The sequence below is a fragment of the Anabrus simplex genome, chromosome 1 (assembly GCF_040414725.1).
Source record: "Anabrus simplex isolate iqAnaSimp1 chromosome 1, ASM4041472v1, whole genome shotgun sequence".
Taxonomy (NCBI): Eukaryota; Metazoa; Arthropoda; class Insecta; order Orthoptera; family Tettigoniidae; genus Anabrus; species Anabrus simplex.
The window spans coordinates 924330880-924352453 of record NC_090265.1 but is presented as its reverse complement, the minus strand read 5'-3'; the positions used below and the strand labels follow the sequence as shown (position 1 = coordinate 924352453).

General features: G+C 38.5%; 1 protein-coding gene across 1 annotated transcript in view; it reads right to left on the bottom strand.

Annotated features, from left to right (window-relative positions):
• The window catches only part of Fife (regulating synaptic membrane exocytosis protein fife), a 969278-nt gene that overhangs the window by 115562 nt on the left and 832142 nt on the right, over window positions 1–21574 (bottom strand). Inside the window, exons 21-22 of the mRNA XM_068225089.1 lie at window positions 9870–10085; window positions 5062–5227 (exon numbers count right to left, since the gene is read on the bottom strand). Coding sequence (XP_068081190.1) covers window positions 5062–5227; window positions 9870–10085 — 382 coding nt within the window. The remainder of the gene's footprint in view (window positions 1–5061; window positions 5228–9869; window positions 10086–21574) is intronic.

Sequence of the window (21574 nt, the reverse complement as noted above, 5' to 3'; positions counted from 1 at the left end):
TGATGATTTAGAGAATTTCCATATCTTATTTTATGTCTGTGAATTTGTAATTATAGTCATGCATATGCTGTCCTACGGCTGAAAATTTATTGTACTTCAAGGCATTGATGTGTTCTGAGAACCTTATACTAAAATTCCTCGTGGTCTGTCTGACATAAGAAGAATTATAACTGTTGCAAATAATGCTGTTTACTCCTGATTTTGAAAAACTATTGAACTTTTTTATGGATGTGGCATTATGTAAGACTTGTGGATTCCTATTGTTGGTTTGGTTAAATAGCTCTCACTGCCAACTAGTGGATATTCAACTTCACCAGACAATGCATATCATCTCTGGTTTTCTGCATCGTACTCCCTTCCAGTGGTTGCCTGTACTATGTAACATCGCTCCACCCTGTCTTAGGAGACAGCAAGCTCTTGTTCGCCTGTGGTGTAGGATCGTGGAAAATGATGCTCTTCCAGTTCATCATGATGTCAAACACCTTTCTAAACCGAGATTGAAATTAACCATGTATAGTTAAATTCTCAAGCTTGGGGGCTAAGTGTTTGTGATTATCTTAAAACACATCTTCACTTACACATAACATATCACACTAGTAACCATCACAGAAACATGCATTAGTGAGTACATCCCTCTACATAGAATTGGTGTCAAGAAGGGCATCCAGCCATAAAATTGGGCCAAATTCACATCAAATGCCATTCCAAGACAAATGTGAAAAAGGCCAAGAAAGAAGAAGTGATTTTACATTCAGTCTTGTCCACTGATAGTACAGAAATGAAATGTTATCTCTCTGAGGAAACACATAATTAAACGAGCAAGAGTCTGCAGTGATTACTGATTACTGAGATATGTAATCCAGTGTGTGAGCATATAAATCATCATATAAAAGAGGCTAATAAAATAAATGATCTAATTGGTGTCATGCTTTAGCTTATTTATGTTCCGCTTCTAGTTTGAGTGGGTAAAGAGAGATTCCTGCAGAGAATGCAACACAGAAATTGGCTAGCATTATTGCGTAGGGATGATGTGGAGATACAAACCTAGGGAAAATCCTCTAACACCACATGAATGCAAAAATATGAATGGAAGTACAGTATTTCATTTTTACCATACCTTGAAATGCTTCTCAGCAGAAGTACTGGTACAGTAAATATAAATCAAATATTGAGAGGAAATTTTCAATACTGGTATTATTCTTTTCACAGTTTGAATTAGCACACATAAATTTCCTAAAGCCATAAAGAAAGCAGTAACAGTAGGCCTACTATTCTTTAATTTCTACTGTATAAGGATTGCCAAAATGAAACTGAGACTTTTAGTACTAGCATTGTTATTTCAAGAAGAGAGAACACTGTGTATGCTTTGATGAATGGCTGCGTATGTTAGGAAGAAATTTGATATTGTTGGGAAGTGATAATATGCTGCCTGTATGTGCAGAAGCTAAGTAACTAGGCATGGTTTTGCCACGAATTCATCCAGAATTGCCCACCATCAGTTATTCAGTTTATGGTGGCAGATGGTGTTAGCAGAGCCAATATTTACTGAACAATAAACCATTACAGAAACCAACAAGTCACAGTTTTGTTTGGGCAACCCTTATACTTCAAGTTTGGAATATCTACTTATTTTAGAAATGAGCTGCAGTTATAAAGAAAATCTTATATAATTGTAATCTATTGTGTAACTATAAAGATTGCAATTATAAGATAGGTTTAAAGAAGAAAAAGAAGTTGCCCAGTCAGCTTGCATTGGGGTTTGGTTCTGAACTGAGTAAGGCCTGGACATACCCCAGCATGAGACACTGGGTTAGGTGGCCTCAACCCTGACACAGCGCATCTCATCGACTAATAGGGGATGTACCTGTAAATATACCGGACAGGTGTAAATGAGGCCTAGACAAATATACATTCTTGGATTAACTGAATCAAAATGAAACTCTGTGAATAGCTGCGACAGCAGAAGAGGAATGTTTTCTATGGCAAAGAGTGTGGAAGAATTGGCTTAAACTGTAGATATAACGATGGATGGAGTAATCTGTTTGATCAAATACTCTGTGAATTACTACTGGTATATGGTGCATGATGGAAACACTTCAGCAAAGAATTAACCTAGGTGGCAATGGGAATCCACTGTCGTATTAGCCAATGTACTCAGGCGATCGGATTCTGAGGAGTCCTTACCAGTATGCAGAATAGAGTCAGAACCTCCAAAAGCTAGACATCTAAAGAGACTGAAAAAATCCCTACAATAAATGTTCCAAAACATAATCTGCAAACTAAGAAGTATCACTATTTTGGAAGAGTTAAAATAGCTACAGACTGGAAAATTAAAATGCATCTTAGATGAGATAAGAAAACAATATATTCTGGTACTTGCACTACAAGAGATGTGTTTCACAGTTACAAACAATTAAAATTCTGGGAACCACAGGATTTTCAAGGGAAAACCTGGGCAAAAAGATTGGTATAAATCCACAACAGCTTGGGAAAGCACTGTGTGTAAACAAGTGATTAATTGACTCTGTAACAAACTTCAATTGCACTCATAATGGTCAGTTCTTCATCAAATTATGAACATTATAAGTCACAAATTTGAAGGCTACTTTTTTTGTGTTTGTTTTAAGGAGGATCAGGACTATATTATAGAAATCATCGATGCCTACACTCCAAATAAGGAATTGGGCTGTTCTGGCCATAGAGTGTTTCTCCAACTTGAGGTCACAACCCTTAGAATGGTAAAGGTGTTATATCACTGGGGTCATATAATAAAAGTAACTTGACATGTATAAACAGATTAGGACAGTTTAAATAAAGTCAATTTTAAGAGTCCATACATGGGTCCGAATCTGAACACACCCAGCAACATTGCTTTCTTGTGTCCTCCACATTTAATCCTTTGATATAGGTCAGGGCAGTTTACCGTATGTTCAAATTGAGGTAGTAGGTGTAAAAATACATTTACCAACTCAGATTCATGATTTTGTAAAAGTAAATTTACAAAGGAAGTTTCATTTCCTGGAAAATTACAGTCAAATCATCTCACAGTTCAAGAACTCTAGAAAACAATTTCCCTGAAATAAACACGTCACTTCAGTTTGAAAAGGAGCATTGTCTTCTTATCCTTAAATCAAATATAAACTAAATGGTTTATTTAATCTGATTGCTAAATTATGAAATTTATTTCACCATGAACATTCTGAAATATCGAATGAAAGTGGCATATTCCAAATGATTAAACCTCTATCTCTCATTCTTCTTCTTTTACAATAGCATAATTTAAACACAAATTTTGCAAGATTCCATTGCAAAAATTTTTGTAAGAATTGCAGCTCCAGTGTATCAGTATTATTTTCTGTGTGTTCCCTTTATATACCTAGTAAACTTCTTTGTCTGTTGCATATATTCATAGCAAAAGTCACATGCATCACTGAAATTACTGGAGGAAAATTCCTGTCTGAGTTCATATAATTATTCAACTGACCTTTGTCATGGCACTAGTTGAATAATTTCAGCTATTATATGGTACAGCTAAACTATTGATTTACTGTTGTCATTAACTATTTTATGGCTGTTAAATCTTCATCAGGTAGCCTATGGTTTATTCTAGCAGAAGTTATTATATACTGAATAAATATAAATCTTGTTTGAAACATGTGAATTCTTTACTACACTCAAGACTATATGTAATAAATGACTAATCCTGCACATAGAGTTGATGAAATGACATAAATACCCTGACTAACTAACTAACTAACAAACCAAATGAATACACTTATCACTGACTAACTCAAACTTTAAGATTTATTGAGATATACATATTTCATCTGTTGATCTTGAAATACTCAATATAAATTCAAACATGAAGATGTAGCAAAAGGCACTATAATAATGCATCCAATGAAATTTTCCAATTGTAAAATTTAAAATTGGCAATTATTAAAAAATGTTTAGCATTTTTTGGCAGTTCAATATTGCTCAATCTATTTTCAAGAAAAAGAAGATGATGATGAAGATTATGACAGGTCAAGTTTCTATCAAAAATTGAAAACTAACTTTTTGTTTACCTTGAGTACCTACATTATTTCTTTTTGAACACATTCACCCCTTTTTGCATTTTATACAATAAAATAATATTAATTTTATCATTGTATGACTAGTGATATCATTATAAACTTATTTATTTTTCCTGATTTTACACATGGATAAAGATAAAGTTTATTTCAGCTATTACAATTTTTTTTAAATGTTGTTTTATTAATGGTTTACAACTCTTCTGGACATTTCATTTATTAGAAAAAGAAATTTTACTTCCATAATTCACAAAAATATGTTAAAGGAATGTATACAAACCAAATAATGAGATAATTTCATGTAAGATAAGTAATTTTCTATTGTTAACATTAATATATATAAGTTGTGTTAATATTAAACATTTATAAGATGATTGTAAGTTCATGAATGCCCCAGTCTAGAAAGCCAAGAATAACGGCCGATAGGATCCGTCGTGCTGACCACACAACACCTTGTAATCTGCAGGCCTTCGGGCCGAGCAGCAGTCGCTTGGTAGGCCATGGCCCTTCATGGCTGTTGCACCATGGGGTTTGGTTTGGTTTGAGTTCATGAATAATTTTGTACAAATAATGATGTTAATAATTTATTTCATTTTCTTTATGGTCTCCTGACATTTTTTCTCCCTGCATGCTTCTAAATTTATTCTACAAGCCTCGAAGAGTAAGTGGAAAAGATTGTTAAATACATAAAAGTTTTATGTTGAAACTGAAGTGTCCCTTGGGAGATATTGAAAAATGATTTTATATGAATGCCTGAACATCACAGGAAAGGAAATATCCTTGTGGAGATTCCCTATTAAATTCTAATCTTTGATCATGTATGAAGAGGTAATATTCTCAGCAACATATAATAACAGGCAAACAAGCTTGTACCATTACTTTTTATATGCAGGATTTTGGAGATATTCTCAAAGACCAATGGTTTGTGTTATTCCACAGAATTACAAGAATGAACATCTGACAGTCACCTTTGATATTAAGAAGTTACTTACGTCTGCGTCCCTTGTCACCAGTTAGACTCGTGGTACGTCCCATCATGAGCTCACCCCTCACGGCCTTAAGGTTTCTTAAGATCTCATCTGGATCACGCATAACTCGTGCACAAGAACTACGCCGTCGTTCTTTGTTGTAACCAGGTGGAGGCATCTCAGGATCTGACAACAGAAATATTCAAAGGAATCTCCATTACAACTTGTTATTGCCTTATTTTAGAGGTCCGTGGTTTCCTATTTCAACACCAGGCAAATGCTAGGGTTGTACCTTAATTGAGGCCACGGCTGCTTCCTTCCCTCTCCTAGCCCTAGCCCTTTCTTATCTCATCGTCACCATAAGACCTATCTGTGTTGGTGCGACGTAAAGCCAGTTGTAAAAAGAAATGTATTTTAGAGGCTAGTGATCTTCAGCCTTATTTTTGCTTTGTGTAAAGTGCTGTTTGTACCAGTGTTTAAATTCAAAATTGTTTATGACTAAGTTTATGAGAGGTATTTCAGAACTTGAAAAAGATTGCTGATAATTGTAACATTTGTATGGAGTCCGATGAATATTTATTTATTTACATAGTTTACGCCCACATTGGAGCACATAAATCAAACCCAAATACATTTATGTTAACAAAGAATTAACTGAAGATTTAGCTTGCATCATCTTCTTCTTTTCCCAAAACCTCTTCATTCTGGCTGACCTGGCTGCCCTTTCTTCATCAGATATGACATGTTGTTTGTGTTGTACAGTTTTTAATGACAATCCTATGAAAAAAAAAAAAAACCATACCCAGTATGACTGCTGAAAGTCACAGTGGAGATCCAACACAAACTTAAAAAGCAGGCTGCTGCAAATTTTTGATTCAGTAAGTCCATGACTGTCTTACTGTACACCTCCATTGTATCTGAATCTGAAGTGACCATTAATGTTCAACATGGAAAGAGAAGTCAACAGTACGGAGAAAGATCACCTCCTTGTATGCCCAAAATTGGACTATACCTACCAACAGATGAATAACCTACGAAGACTGTAAGTATATTTTATTAGAGAGAATCCAAAGATCTCCCATTAGATGATAACAACAACTCAAAACTAGAGGTGGCTCAAAATTACTCAAATTTCATTAAATAAATCCTGTTTCTTTTATTTGTTTTGATTCATTAAGTACCATATCCAATATAATTTACTTATTGCAGCTAGTCTCTATACAGAAAATAATATATTTAATGTGGATGATTTAGGAGCAGTACTAGAATAAAAGTGAGTGTTAAAAAGGGTTGAGACCATGAAGGAAATCTATTTCATCTTGAATTTCAAACACATCCAATAAAAAATAAGAAAAGTAACCTTGTGGTTTTACTTAATTTTTGGCATAGGACAGAATTTGAAAGTTTGAATCACAGCTGCTTTAGTGAGAAGCCAATGGCTGTGTCGCCCAGTTATTCTATTACATTCACTGATCATAATTTCAGTTTGAGATATAACTATGAAAGGTCATTATTTAACTACATGAACATGTATTTGTTGATGTTACCATATATGTTAGACAAAATGGAGCACATTACTGTTTGCATCCTGGAAAGAGTTCAAAGAATTGATTACATGATCATCTACTTGAGATGTCATATATACTGAGAAAATTGAAGAACAGTACACTCTGAGGCTGTTTGTCTTGATTTTGTACACACAATACACAATATACTATTATGGGTATTCTACCAAGTGCTGACACTGGGTATGAACAATACCAACATTAGACATGAGGGAAACACAAACTTATCAGAACAGCATAACGGAGAAGTGTACACTATTCAAGTGTAGTAAGTTATTGCTCTCCATCAGTTTTCTATTCGTAGATAAACAAGTGAATTACAGTATTGAAGATTTTCAGCATGGTACATGGATATTTAGTGTTTGTTTATTTTTCTTCAAAAAATAATCTCCAAGTGAAGATTTCAGATAACTGAAGGAATCCTCAATAAATTAAATGGCAAATTACTGATATTAATAGTTTCTTATTTGAGATGGTCTTTTATTGTTGAAATTGTTGGATGTGGGGTCATTTCAAATCAAAGATTTATCGCACTAACATCTTGCCCTGTTAGCTGTATGGTACAGAATGTTGGCCGGCTAGGAGAAAGGCAGAACATCTGGCTATCATGGGGATAAACATACTCAGATGGTTAGCCAGAACACTAGTTTGGATTGGATTTCCAACATTAGAAAGTAAACTCTTAAAAAATAATTTGAAAATGTTTCTGTCCAGTAGAAAGTGTGCAAAAACTAACTGTGATGGTTTGGACGTGCGCTGTAAGCAGAAGCCGTTAATAGTAACAAAAATGAGCTATACACTGGAAGTTATCAGGAAGAGATCCAAGGAATGACCAAAGCAATGTTGGCTCAGTACACTTTGCAGTTGATAAAGAGCATAATTTACACAAGAAATGACTCACAAGTGAATCAAAAGGAGATGGCAGAACCAGATAGAGGACTTCTTCACTAGGTGGGACAAATGCCAGTGAACAAGATGATAACTAGCATTCTACCAGATTCTATTGAGTCAAAGATATACTGAGTAAATGTAGCATATAAGGCATAAAAAGGAAAATATAATCTGTTATATCCTCCTCCATTAGCACTGATATCCTTGAAAACTGTACTACCTACATATCTAAACAGGCTTTCAAAGTTTGCTGACAAAAAGATCCATCCTTCTGTCCATCCCATACATCTTCACTGTAGATTCTTCCTTCCAACATTCAGTGTGCAAGCCTATGTGAATTAACTAAAAACCTCCATAATCATCTATCTGTAATTAGTTCTATAGCCTCAGTTAGTTCCATACCTCTTATATTTAAATCATTAGAAATTGTGCCTAATTATGTCATCTTGGTCTCCTTCTACTTCTCTTATCCTTCACAACCAAGTCCATTATTCTCCTAGGCAACCGCTCCTTCCCCATTTGCCTCATGTGACCCTACCACCAAGGCTGGTTTATACTTACAGCTTCATCTATAGAGTTTATTCATGACTTAGCCCTTAAGTTTATCTCCTCATTACAAGTACCTTATTGCCATTGCTTCCACTAGTTTTTACCAGCAGTCATTCTCATTACTTTTAGGTATGTTACTTCTTACTTCCAAATAATAAGACATTACGAAATCTTGAGTCCACCCAGCCCTCACTCCCATACATCAAAGTTAGTCTGAAAGCAGTTCGGTGCAAAGATGGTTTTCCTGGGAGCTGACTTCTTTCTTACAGAATACTGTTGATCACAACTGTGAGCTCACTGCATTAACTTTGTTGCACCTTGATTTAATCTCACTTACTATACCATCATCCTGGGAGAATAGACATCCTAAATACTTGAAATGGTCTACCTGCTCCAGTTTTGTATTTCTGACATGACATTCAGTCCTCTTGGGTTCCTTCCCTACTGACATCCCTTTAGTCTTGGCAATGCTAATTTTATATCAAACTCACTGCACCTATTTTCACATTCCAAGATATTAGATTCCAGGGTTTCAGCACAATTTGCCATGAAGACCAAGTTGTCAGCATAGGCCAAACTGCTTACTACATTTCCATCTGAATCTCTCCCTGCCACTTTATACCTTTGAGAAGGTGATTCATGTAAATTATGAACAGCAAAGGGGAAATGTTACAGTCTTTTCTAACCCCTGTAAATATTACAGTCTTTTCTAATCCCTGTAAATGTTACAGCCCTGTAACTATCTTGAACCAAGAACTCATCCTACCAGGAGTTCTCACTGCAGCCCAATTGTTGACATAAATCCCTTTGATTGCTTGTAATAATCTACCCTTAATCCCATAACCCTTCAGTACGGCTAACATATATTTTCTTGGTACTCTGTCATATGACTTCTCTAGATCCATGAAACATAAATGTAACACTGTCTATTTCTCTCACAGCATGTTTCAATTACTTGGCACATACTGAAAATCTGGCCCTGATAGCTGTTTATAGTTTAGAACCATGCTGGTCTTCATCCAACTTAATTTAAAACACTGCTTGCACCCTTCTTTCCAGAATGCCATAGCTCTGAGGTTTGCTTAAAATATTCTGAGCTTGGTAAATTCTGTGAAGCAGCAAGTTACCCTACCTACATATAATCCAATTGAGATCACTCTGAGGGTTCCACATACTGTTTCATCCATAATGCAATCTGAAGAACACATACCAAAACTCTCGTATGATGCACCTGACTTCTCTTAGAATATCATTTAAAAATGTTAGAATACTAGCTTTTAATTTTTAGTATGAAACATGTTTTATTTTCACATTTCGATATGTCCTGTCTACAAGACCAACAGCTACTGTAAATGCCTAGTGTCATGTGTTACATTTCCCCTCCCACTCTATTCCTTTTGCATTGACTACTCATTGGATCAGCTTGAATAGAAGGTTTGTTTTCTCACTGTCACTTCACAGATTCCGTGTACAGACTTAAAATTACTTTTTGTTGTTTATTAGTGGAACAAAGGAGAAGAACTGGGTAATAGCTCTCCTGGTTTTATAATTCTGTTAACTTCCCCTTCTGAAAAACATTCTATGGGAAGCATTGACCTTATAGTGTCTCAAGTTCCCAAAATTATACCAGCCAGTCTTAGAGTGAGAGATATGAGGAAAGATAATACAAAAATAGGAAACAGGGGAAGGCCACATTTAAGAAGAAAATGACCAAGGCAGCAAAGTCATTAAGTTATCATGATCATTTTAGTATCTACAAACTGAAACAGAAATAACCACTTCATATAAAATAATTTGTGAGGAAAAAATTAAGGAACACCCACCTTTATCAGAAGTTTGAGCTGACTGAAAGGAGCTACGTCGAGAGCCTGGGAGAGAGCGGGAGAAGTCCCTGCCCAGTTGGTATGTCTCCACTTCCAGTTGTTCAGATTGACTGGAGCCCCGTCTGGAACTGCATCCGGACAGCGCAAACCATGCATGATCAGGGTGTAGTAGGCTCGGCTCTGGACTGCCTGGCTTTTCATCCACATTGCGGTCATCTATTATGAACATATACCATACAAATAGTGTCTTGTCCTCAATATTATTATGACTCTTCAGTGTACAGTAGACTCTCGATTATCTGCTGTAATCAGGGGTTGAAAAATCACAGATAATCAAAAACCATGGATAAACTACAAATGAGCATAAAATAATGTTTATGAATGCATTTGTGTGCATTAACATTCTATAAAGATAAATAATTTGATTTAAAAAGACCTTTTCACTATCAATTTTAGTTCAAATAAAGTTACAATAGATCTACACTACTTATGGTCATCAAATGTATGCACAGTTCACAGTTTCTCTTCACAGAATCAGTTAATGTCATTACACTGTGGATGAAAAGTATTCTTGTATTAATTTCTGCTTCAGTGAAGTAGCTTGTTTCTTATGTATGCCACAATGAATATCCCGCAGAGTCAGCTTGCCAATGAGGGGAGCAATGTGTTGGCTCTTTTGGACATTGACAACAGATCTCTTGATCTATTTTCTAAGAAGTCTCAAAAGTTGGATTTAAATTGTCATCTGAACATACCATTCACTGTAAAACAGTTCACCTTGACCATATTGCTCTTGTTCTGTATATTAATGTAAGATTTTGCAGTGTACTGCAATCTGAGTATCAACATAATTCACTTGTACCAGTGTCCTTTTAAAGACACTCATGCATGCGCGCACCACACACTCACAAGCACCTTCATTATGTTCTATCATCATTCTGTAACTATAACCTCCATCCCCATAGATCGATCCTGGCAATGCTACTGACTTCTATAGTATCATGCTCATATATCCACTGTTGAGTAACTAGGATAAAAATTAAATAATTATGTAAATAACTAGTCCGCCTCTGTGGTGCAGTGGTTAGTGTGATTAGCTGCCACCTCCAGAGGCCCGGGTTCGATTCCTGGCTCTGCCACAAAATTTGAAAAGTGGTACTAGGGCTGAAATGGGGTCCACTCAGCCACGGGAGGTCAACTGAGTAGAGAGGGGTTCGATTCCCACATCAGCCATCCTAGAAGTAGTTTTCCGTGGTTTCCCACTTCTCCTCTAGGCAAATGCCGGGATGGTACCTAACTTATGGCCAAGGCCGATTCCTTCCCTCTTCCTTGTCTATCCCTTCCAATCTTCCCATCCCCCCCACAAGGCCCCTGTTCAGCATAGCAGGTGAGGCCGCCTGGACGATGTTCTGGTCATCCTCTACAGTTGTATCCCCCGACCCAGAGTCTCAAGCTCCAGGACACTGCCCTTGAGGTGGTAGAGGTGGGATCCCTTGCTTTGTCCGAGGGAAAAACCGACCCTGTAGGGTAAGCAGATAAAAAAAGAAGAAGAAGAAGCAGCAATGTAGTAAAACGCTGTATTCGTAATGAATGTATTGATGTAAATAAGAATGAGTTATTTAATATTCACAATAAATGTTCGCCAAACTGGGATACGAACTCCAGCTTTCAGCACTGATAATGCAGCACGTTACCCCAAGACCACACACGACTGTCGAACGTTGGTATTAAGATACTGTGCACTGAATTTAAAAAGAGAATTGAGCTAAGAAGTCCATTCGTGCTGATAAGTGGAAGTATAAGGGCAGTCTAGTTGTTGGGAACACGTCAGAGGCAAGACTGTACATTACTGTAGCACAGCGATATTGAGATCTTGGGTGACGAAATGCAAAAGATAACAGACCTAGTAAGAACCATTCACACAAGTACAACGAATTTGGTTTAGTAGGCACAATACTGTAATAATACACTAGTGACCAAAAGTTAAGCATAATCACTAGACGAGGCCACACCACCTGACAAGAATGTCAGACGGATTGCTGAACAAACGGAGGCTGAATCACACACCATATGTCACACAACTTGTCCAAAAAACAGCGTCGGAAAAGTTCTGATAGCTAAGGTACACCTTTGACAACAACTAACAAAACTTGGCAATGTCTTCCACAACAAAATATGCTGTTAATAGGGTGTATGGTTACCCCTAACGGCCACACATGCTTCGCAGCGACGTGGCATGCTATCCATCATATGGTCCAAGAGCTCTTGTGGCAGTCGATCCCATTCCTCCGAAAGGGCAATGCGAAGGTCTTGGAGGGTCCTTGTTGGAGGCTGACGGGATGCAATTCGCCTTCTCAATCCGTCCCAGGCATATTCTATAGAATTCAGATATGCAGGCCTCGCTGGCCAGTCCATGCGATGAATGTCTTCCCCAGCCCGAAATTCATCCACCAGAGAAGCGTGGTGCGGTGGGGCATTAGCGTTCATTAAGAGGAAGTCTGGACCAACCGCACCTCTGAAGAGTCGAATATATGGTCTCAGTATCTCATCCCTGCATCTAAGAGCGTTAAGTGCTCCTCGGTCCATCCATGAAGATGCGCAGGTCCGTAAAGCCATTCAACATAATGCCGCCTCACAGCATGAAGCCATCACCACCATACTGATCCCGTTCCACGATGTTCCTGTGGTTGTATCGGCTACCCGGTTCTCTCCAGATTAATGTGTGACGGGAATCGTTCTGCAAACTGAAGTGGGATTCATCTGTGAAGAGCACATGCCTCAATTCATTCATGGTCCAGTTTCGATGTTGACGGCTCCACAGTAAACGGGCCCGTCTCTGTGCAGGAGTGAGCGGGACGCACACCGGTGGACGTCGGGCAAACAGCCCTGCTGTTCTGAGTCTCCGGTACACAGTTTGCTGGGAAACGGCAACCCCTGAGACGGCTGCAAGCTCCGCCGAGAACTGTCTTGCAGGTACACTCCGATTTCGTCGGGCGGTTAAGGCCAGATATCGGTCCTGCTGTGGGGTGGTTACCCTTGGTCGACCTGGTACTGGTCTACGGCGACTTTGGTCTGTGTTTGGCCTGCTTCCAGGCAGCCGTAGTGCTGGGAGAGGAGGCAGTTCTCCGAGTGATTGAATCGGTTGTAGCAAGTGAAGCGCTCCACCGGTATTCTCCGGCACTACTGTGGAGGTATACGGAGGGCGGCGGAGGAAATGGAGCGAACGTGCTCTGCTCATTCAGATGCTCCTTCCTGTCAGTTGCTGCGTGTGACGGGTGAACTTTCTAGCACCGTTAACTTCACTGCGTAGCTAATGCCACGAAAACCATCAATCGTCGCCATAAGACCTATCTGTGTCGGTGCGACGTAAAGCCCCTAGCAAAAAAAAAAACAAAAAAAAAAAAACAAAAAAAACCCCATCAAGTTGTTTGTAACTTTTCGGTGCAGAACACAGAAGGCGATCAAAAGAAATCTGCCAAGTGCAAATTATGTGCTCGTAGTTTTTCAAGGGGAGGCGGCACATCTAATTTATTTGATCATTTAAAGAGGAATCCTAAGCAATGTTTGGAACCAACAACTGAGCAAAGTAGCGAGGTGTACGCGCAGGCAGTGAAGAGCATAAGCGCTTGAATCGGAGTTTGGCTATATTATTGTTTCTATAGATATGCAACCGCTTTAATGATTGACTGTTGGTCATCCAATAGACAAGACGCATACATAACTGTAGCTGCCCATTTTATACCAAAGACGTTAAATGCACTGATATCCGCATATCTGGCAACGGAAATTCTTGAAGGAAGTTATACCGCGGAGCATATCGCTAGCCGCTGTCAGGCATCAATTCTTGGCAGCTGCCTGGTAAAGTGCCAGCAATTACTACAGATAACGCTGCAAATATGGTAGCTGCGATACGACAGTTAGCGCACACATTTAATTTGGCTATAAGTGATGTGATAAAGAGGACGTTCCCTTTTCGTATTCTTTTGGATACTTGCTCAAATATGTCACAAGTATGTCACAACAGAACTAAAAGTAAGATTAGGGTTGTAAGTTTTGAAATGTTAAACACAAGGTAGTGCTGAACATACATTTTGTCCATGCCTTCTCGCAACGCTGCTAGTGTTTGTGTCCTGATTTTTCTTCTAGGCAAAGTAGTGTTTCAAGCCATAAGTTAAAACATCAACAGTCAGAGTCTGGTAAGCAGCCAGCCAGCTGGACTCCCACCAATGACAGAGCAATGGCTTTTCAACACCTTAACTTAAAATGAATACAAGTTTTATTGCTCCACCTTCTCAATATTTAAAAATCATTTAACGTTTATCAAAACATTACAATATGATAGTGTCAGGTACTAGTTTCGGTCCGTTTTTTGGACCATCATCAGCCTAGCCGAAATTACAAGCAAAAGACATAAACTAAAGTAATATGGATGAACAAGAGGATGGATGGTAGTGGCATGACATACAAGTAAAAACCTTATACGTAAGTTACAATAAATATAACCAAAATATGTTAAAATTAACAGATGAATAAATTCGAATTTAAATGTGCAACACGAGTTCAATCGTCAACCTAAGACCTTGGCATCAAGAAATTTTAAGCGACATCCCAATTATTTTATTCATCTGTTAATTTTGACATATTTTGGTTATATTTATTGTAACTTACGTATAAGGTTTTTACTTGTATGTCATTCCACTACCATCCATCCTCTTGTTCATCCATATTACTTTAGTTTATGTCTTTTGCTTGTAATTTCGGCTAGGCTGATGATGGTCCAAAAAACGGACCGAAACTAGTACCTGACACTATCATATTGTAATGTTTTGATAAACGTTAAATGATTTTTAAATATTGAGAAGGTGGAGCAATAAATCTTGTATTCATTTTAAGTTAAGTCTTAACTCAATACGGAACCCAACCATGCAGTTTATTACTTTAAATTTTCAACACCTGGAATTCTATGCTAGAGTGGAGAGAAAAGAGGGCTTCATTAAGATAAGTTCGAGATTTTAAGTTCCTAAGTATGTAAACAGAAATAAACATAAGTGTTTATATATTTCTGATTATATGAGTGTGATTGATAGCATCTGATGATGTTCTTTCAAGAATGAAACATTTCATTCTACTTAAGCTTGCATCCTGGACAATTTTCGTTAGTGAATTTGTATGATGAACGTGATTGATATCTTCCTCTATACTAAGACTTCACGTGTCACACTGACAGGATTTCGTGAATATGTGTTATTAGTGTGAACATAGCCCGTTGACTCTGAAAAAAATGGTCGCTAATATACTTTTCAGAGCTAGTGAATGCACGTTTGTACGTATCCATCTTTCTTAGGTTTTTAATAAATTTGTGTAGGTATATAAACCTAAAACAGAAACTGTGTTACTTTGTGCTCAGTTTTCCTTCGCCCCGTTCCGTTCTTATTAAAGTTGTAGGTTCGTGGCTGGGAGAAGGGACAAAACCTCCTATGTGAAGTATTTTAGCTTAGAACTTTGGCCGATAAGGTTCTGTCATCTAAAGCTGCGTTTACACTAAGCGCAATTTCCTCGCGAAATCGGGAATTGCGCCTAGTGTAGACGCTCCCTCACCCCTGAGTAATTGCGGAGTGAGTGCCCTCGCTGCGAGCCGGAGGTCAGTCGGTTTATGTCCGCGCATCAAAGGGTTTCGCTCATCGAATTTCTCTCAGTGTAAACGTGGTCCCCGTAGTTGCGCGAGGGATGAAGTAAGAACAGTGCTTGCAGCTTATCGAGCTCTACAAAAATAGAGATTTTATATGGAATCCGAAAAACAAAATCTATTTCAATCGCAATAAAAGAGAAGGTGCGCGGAAGGAAATTAGTTCTCAACTAAACTTTCCTATACCGGGCGAGTTGGCCGTGCGCGTAGCGGCTGTGAGCTTGCATTCGAATCCCACTATCGGCAGCCCTGAAGATGGTTTTCCGTGGTTTCCCATTTTCACACCAGGCAAATGCTGCGGCTGTACCTTAATTAAGGCCACAGTCGCTTCCTTCCAACTCCTAGGCCTTTCCCATCCCATCGTCGCCATAAGACCTATCTGTGTCGGTGCGACGTAAAAGCCAATAGCAAAAACTTTCCTATCTCTACACTGAAAGCGAAGGTGAAAGCGCTACTGGGATCATATCGAAGTGAAAGATCGAAAGAAAATAAGAGCAGACTCACTGGATCAGGTAAGCTATTACTATTGGTTTAAATGCAAAATTGCGTCATTTCATTACTTTTTTGAACCTACCGGTACCTATTTTGAAGCACTCTTGGCTCATTGTGAAGAACTTCCACTAGTGGGCAGACAACACCACATTCAGAAGGCACAAGCCCTGAACATTGGGATTCGTCATATTTAGATGGGCTATTGCGCTTGTGACTAATTTTACTTGGTTTGTGATTTATTTTTCTTCCATTTTTTTTACATTTTCACCCATTTTTTGTATTGATCCACGACAATTAACAAATATATCAAACGCTATTTTTTTAAATGGGTACGGTTTGGATACGAAATGTATTTCTAAATTGAATTAATGTTGTGATTTTAATTATTAGCATTCCTATTTGTTCATTTGACTTTTTAAAAATACGTATATAATACCGAGTCGATTTACTGTTTTAAATGCGATTAATTATTATCCTTACCTTCACATAATCCTGAAGTGTTTCAATCAACACATCACAAACTTCTGGGACGATTTTTGATATTGTGCACTTCGATATTTTAATGAATAATGCAAACTTGTGTACGAATCACCAGTTGCTAAGAAACGCAGTGTGACAGCCAACCTTTCTCTCACTGTTACTACTTCTCTGAATGTTGTGCCTTGTTCTTCAACTTTTTGACTGATCAGTGAAACGAGTTGTTCAAAATCTTGGGTACTCATGCGGACGAAGTTCCTAATTGTATCATCAATGGTTTCCTGTACCATTTCTCACATAAGGCTGTTTCCATATTGGCTTCTTCCAAGGAATAATTGTTTGCTCCGCCATCGTCGAGGGCGCCGATTTTTGTTCTTCCCTTTCTTGATCAAAAATGACATTGATATGATGGAAAACGCGGCTGCAGCGGCTGGAGGGACAAAACAAGTTTCCATGTTGGCTGCAAAACAAGACCAGAAGCGTTCAGGCTTGTCGAAGGCGGCTCGCCCCACTCGCGCTATTTTTCGCTGTGAATTGCGCTCTGTTTTGGGTAGTGCGAAATTTCCCTCGAAGCGAGTAAATTTCACCCGAGTGACTTTCGCGAGGGAGTTTCGCTAGTGTAAACGCAGCTTAAGGTGCAATATTGTGTGAATATTGTCAAGTCATTCTCGCTCTTCATAATGTATGTGCTGCGGGTCAGTATATCACCAAAAATATTATCACACAGTAGGTTTTGCCCCGACAACGACGTTATGCAAGTTAAGAGTGACAATCTTGGTAAATAAAGGTAATGTATTCGTTATGAAATAATTACCTGTCATAGTTTTTTATTAATCTGTATTCCTCTACACGTTTCAGAGCTTACGTCAGGTAGTGATATTTTGACATTTAATTGTTGCTCTGTTTAATACACAGATGTATTCTAAGAATATTATATTATTTTATTGAAGACTAGGGGCTATGTGCGTTATAAATTTGTTACATCTATGTTGAGTCAACTATAGGTGTGCGTCATTTCAGAAATATTCAGTTGCTGCTGAAGCTTAGATTTTAAATGTTCGTTTTGAATGCTATCAATGAGTATGTATTAAGTTCTATTGATTGATGCCTATAAATTTTCTAGAGTTACTAAAATGTTCATTTTCATCCCTTTCGGATGTATTTGTAATACAATGAGAGAATTTCCTTTTCTTGATGACTAAAGACCTGTGTCAAGTAGATGTGCAGTAACTCCTGATTTTTCATGCTTATGTAAATAAAATGAAATGCATATCTATATATATATATAAAATTGGATGTTGGTATATTTGTAATTAATAGACTCAAAAACTACTGGACCGATTTCGCTGAAATTTTCACTGATTGTTCTTATTACATCTGAGAGGGATTATGAAGTAGTTTGAACGAAATCGGATAGGCAGTTTTTTTATTATTATGGGTAATTTTATGTAATTTTATTAAATTGCAAAGCCGCACCAAGATTGAATCGACTTGATAGACAAATTGTTGCTAGGCGACAGCAGCTTACGCTATATCCTGATAGTCCGTTAAGAAATGCTGTAACCGAGCTCGATAGCTGCAGTCGCTTAATGCGGCCAGTATCCAGTATTCGGGAGATAGTAGGTTCGAACCCCACTGTCGGCAGCCCTGAAAATGGTTTTCCGTGGTTTCCCATTTTCACACCAGGCAAATGCTGGGGCTGTACCTTAATTAAGGCCACGGCCGCTTCCTTCCCACTCCTAGCCCTTTCCTGTCCCGTCGTCGCCGTAAGACCTATCTGTGTCGGTGCGACGTAAAGCAACTAGAAAAAAAATGCTGTATATAAGAGGATGGGAACACGTCACCATGGTTTATAAAGTACCATCCCTTGCTAGGAGCTTCATGAAAGACCGCGGCTATTATTTGAAAATAGCAATCCAACATGCCGTGATCGAGACGTACTTTCAATATATAGGACCAACTTTGATAGGTCTGCCCAGTTTGAAGAATGTAAAACTCAATTAGATGTGTAAAATAGTTAAGAAACTGTGAAACATATAGAATATCAAGAGTGGAATGACACGAGTTATGTAATCTATCTCTAGATCTATATACATCAATGTCATTGTATGTGGGTATTTATGTCTCACAACTCCTAAACCACTGGAGCGATTTCAACCAAACTTGGTACGCTTGTGACTTAGTATCAGAAGAAAAACTTCGTGGGGCAAAGACACCACAAGCACCCTTAAATGCGAGTGGGCGGATGCGAGGGTCTGATTTATAAAAATAATCGATAACAGCATCGAATCCATATTCGGGGTCGCTGCGATGAGTAGTGACACTCCGGATATTTGAAAGTCCAAGTTCAGCCCCCTTTAGTGTGGGGGAGGGGAAGTGAGATATAAAATAATCGAAAGTAGCGTCGAATCCATAGCTCTCGGGGTCGCCGTGATGAACAGTAACACTCCGAATTTCGTATCCCTTAGGGGTGGGGACGAGGGGGAGTGAGATATAAAAATAATCGAAAATAGTGTTGAATCCATAGTTTTTGGGGTCGCAGAGATGAATAGTGACACAGCGGATTTATTAAAGTCCTATTTCAGCCCCGTTTGGGCTGGGGATGAGGGGGAGTGAGATACAAAAATAATCGAAAATAGTGTCGAATCCATTGTTTTCGGGGTCGCTGAGATGAATAGTGTCACTCCGGACTTTTTATCACTTACGGGTGAGGGTCGAAGGGGGTGATATGAAAATAATCGAAAACAGTGTTGAATCCATAGCTTTCGCGGCCGCTGAGGTGAATAGAGTAATTCCGGATTTTTTAAAATCCAAGTAGCCCCCTTTGAAGTGGGGGCGAGGGTGGGAGTGAGATAAATATAATCAAAAATAGTGTCGAATCCACAGTTCTCTGGGTCGCTGAGATGAATAGCGATACTTCGGATTTGTTAAAGTCCGATTTCAGCCCCGTTTAGGGTGGGGGCGAGGGGGAGTGAGATATAGGCTACAAATAATTGTAAATAGTTTTGAATCCATAGTTTTCGTGGTGGCTGAGATGAATAGTGGGACTATGGATGTTTTAAAGTCCAATTTCAGCCCCTTTGGGGTGGGGGCGAGGGGGGAGTGAGATGAATAGTGACACTCCAGACTTTTTATCCCTTACAGGTGGGGGTCGAGTAAGGGGAGAGGTATTAAATAATCGAAAATAGCTTTGAATCCACAGTTTTCGGGGTTACTGAGATGAATAGCTACACACTCTGGGGTGGGGGGGGGGCGAGGGGGGAGTGGCACATAAAAATAATCGAAAAATAGTGTCGAAGCCATAGTTTCCGTGGTCGCTGAGATGAATAGTGACACTCCGGATGTCGTATAAGTCCAAGTTAAGCTCCAATCGGCAGGGGCGGGAGAAGGGACGAAGAAATAGAAATGTCCAAATTACCATATATTATGGATATTTATATGTTGTTCCAGCATATGTGTCAACTAAACTTGGTAAAAATATAACCGACTATCTGGAAAAAATACTGTGGGGACAAGGCACCCCTAGAAGCTCTAAAGAAGGGGAGCGAAATATAATTATAACTAAAACCGACCTATATTAGTGTTGAATCCATACTTCTCTGGACTACGGGAGAGATTTCAACCAGACATGGCACACTTATGACTTACTTCCAGGAGACAAACTGCAAGGAGGTATGGTAACCCTAGCACCACTAGAGGTGGGGTGGGAGGGGCTGAGATGTAAAAATACTCGAAAATAGTGTGGAATCCATAGTTTTCGTGGTCGCTAAGAAGAATAGTGACACTCCGGACGTCGCTGAAGTCCATCTTCAGCCCCCATCGGCATGGGGATGAGAAGGGACGGAAAGGAAATTGCCCCAAAACGGCCGAAATTACGGATGTATAAGTGTTTCTTCCAACATAGCCCTCATACAAAATTGGTACACATACTAAAAAAAAATACTGTTGTGTAAAACACCCTTATCACTCCTAGCGGAGGTGGTGAAATATGAAAATAAACGAAAATGATTGATATTAATGTCGAATACCATCGTTTACGAGGTCGCTGAGTTGAACTGTGATACTCTGGATGGTTAAGTCTCGCATATGGGTGTATGTGGGTATGTTCCAGAATAGCTCTCAACGAATCTTGGTACACATATGACTTACCATCTGGAAGAATAATACGATGGAGATAAAACATACCAACCCCCACTGGGGGTGGGGAATGGGAGGAGAGGGCATTTGATAATAATAGAAAATAATCGATATTAAAATCTAATCCAATGTTTATGTGTCGCTGAGATGAATTGTGACGCTCTGAATACCGTTCAAGTCCACGTTCAGCCTCCATTGAGACGGAAGGTTTGATAGTAAATAGTCTAAAATGACCGACATTAGTGTTGAATCCACTGCTTTTGAAGTCACAAGGCTGATTGGTGACAGTCTCAAAGACAGTTGAAATCGTGTAGATCATATCTATAGCGCGACTAATACACACACGTAGTTATCCCTTATTAATTTTTTGAAAGTATCAAATACTTCCCAGTCAATTCGAGCTTCCACAAGGATAACGTTTTACTTGATGATTAAATAATCGAAAACTTGAAATCAAACACATCTAAATAACTCTTAAAGCTTCATAATAGATGTTAAAAATCAATATCCCAAAAAGGAATTCTATAAAAATTCACTTCCCACATAAATAATACTAATCTTAAAAGTAAACATTCTAAAACCAATCGGGCAAGGCCGGGTACTACAGCCAGTTATTATTATATAAGCAGTTTCAACATTCGTAAGACTCGGGGGTGTGGCCAAGGGGGGTTACGGGGGGTTAGGACGACCCTCCACCCCATGGAAATATTCCAAAAGGAAATAAACGGAATCTGATAATAAACAAGTGATCTGTCTTTTAAGTATCCCCGAAAAGTTGGATTTTAGATTGTAATCTGAACATACCATTCGCTGTATAACTGTTGACCTTGATTGTGCTCGTTCTGTATTTTAATGTATGATTATGTAGTGTACTGCAATCTGAACATCAACATAATTCACTTGTATCAGTGTC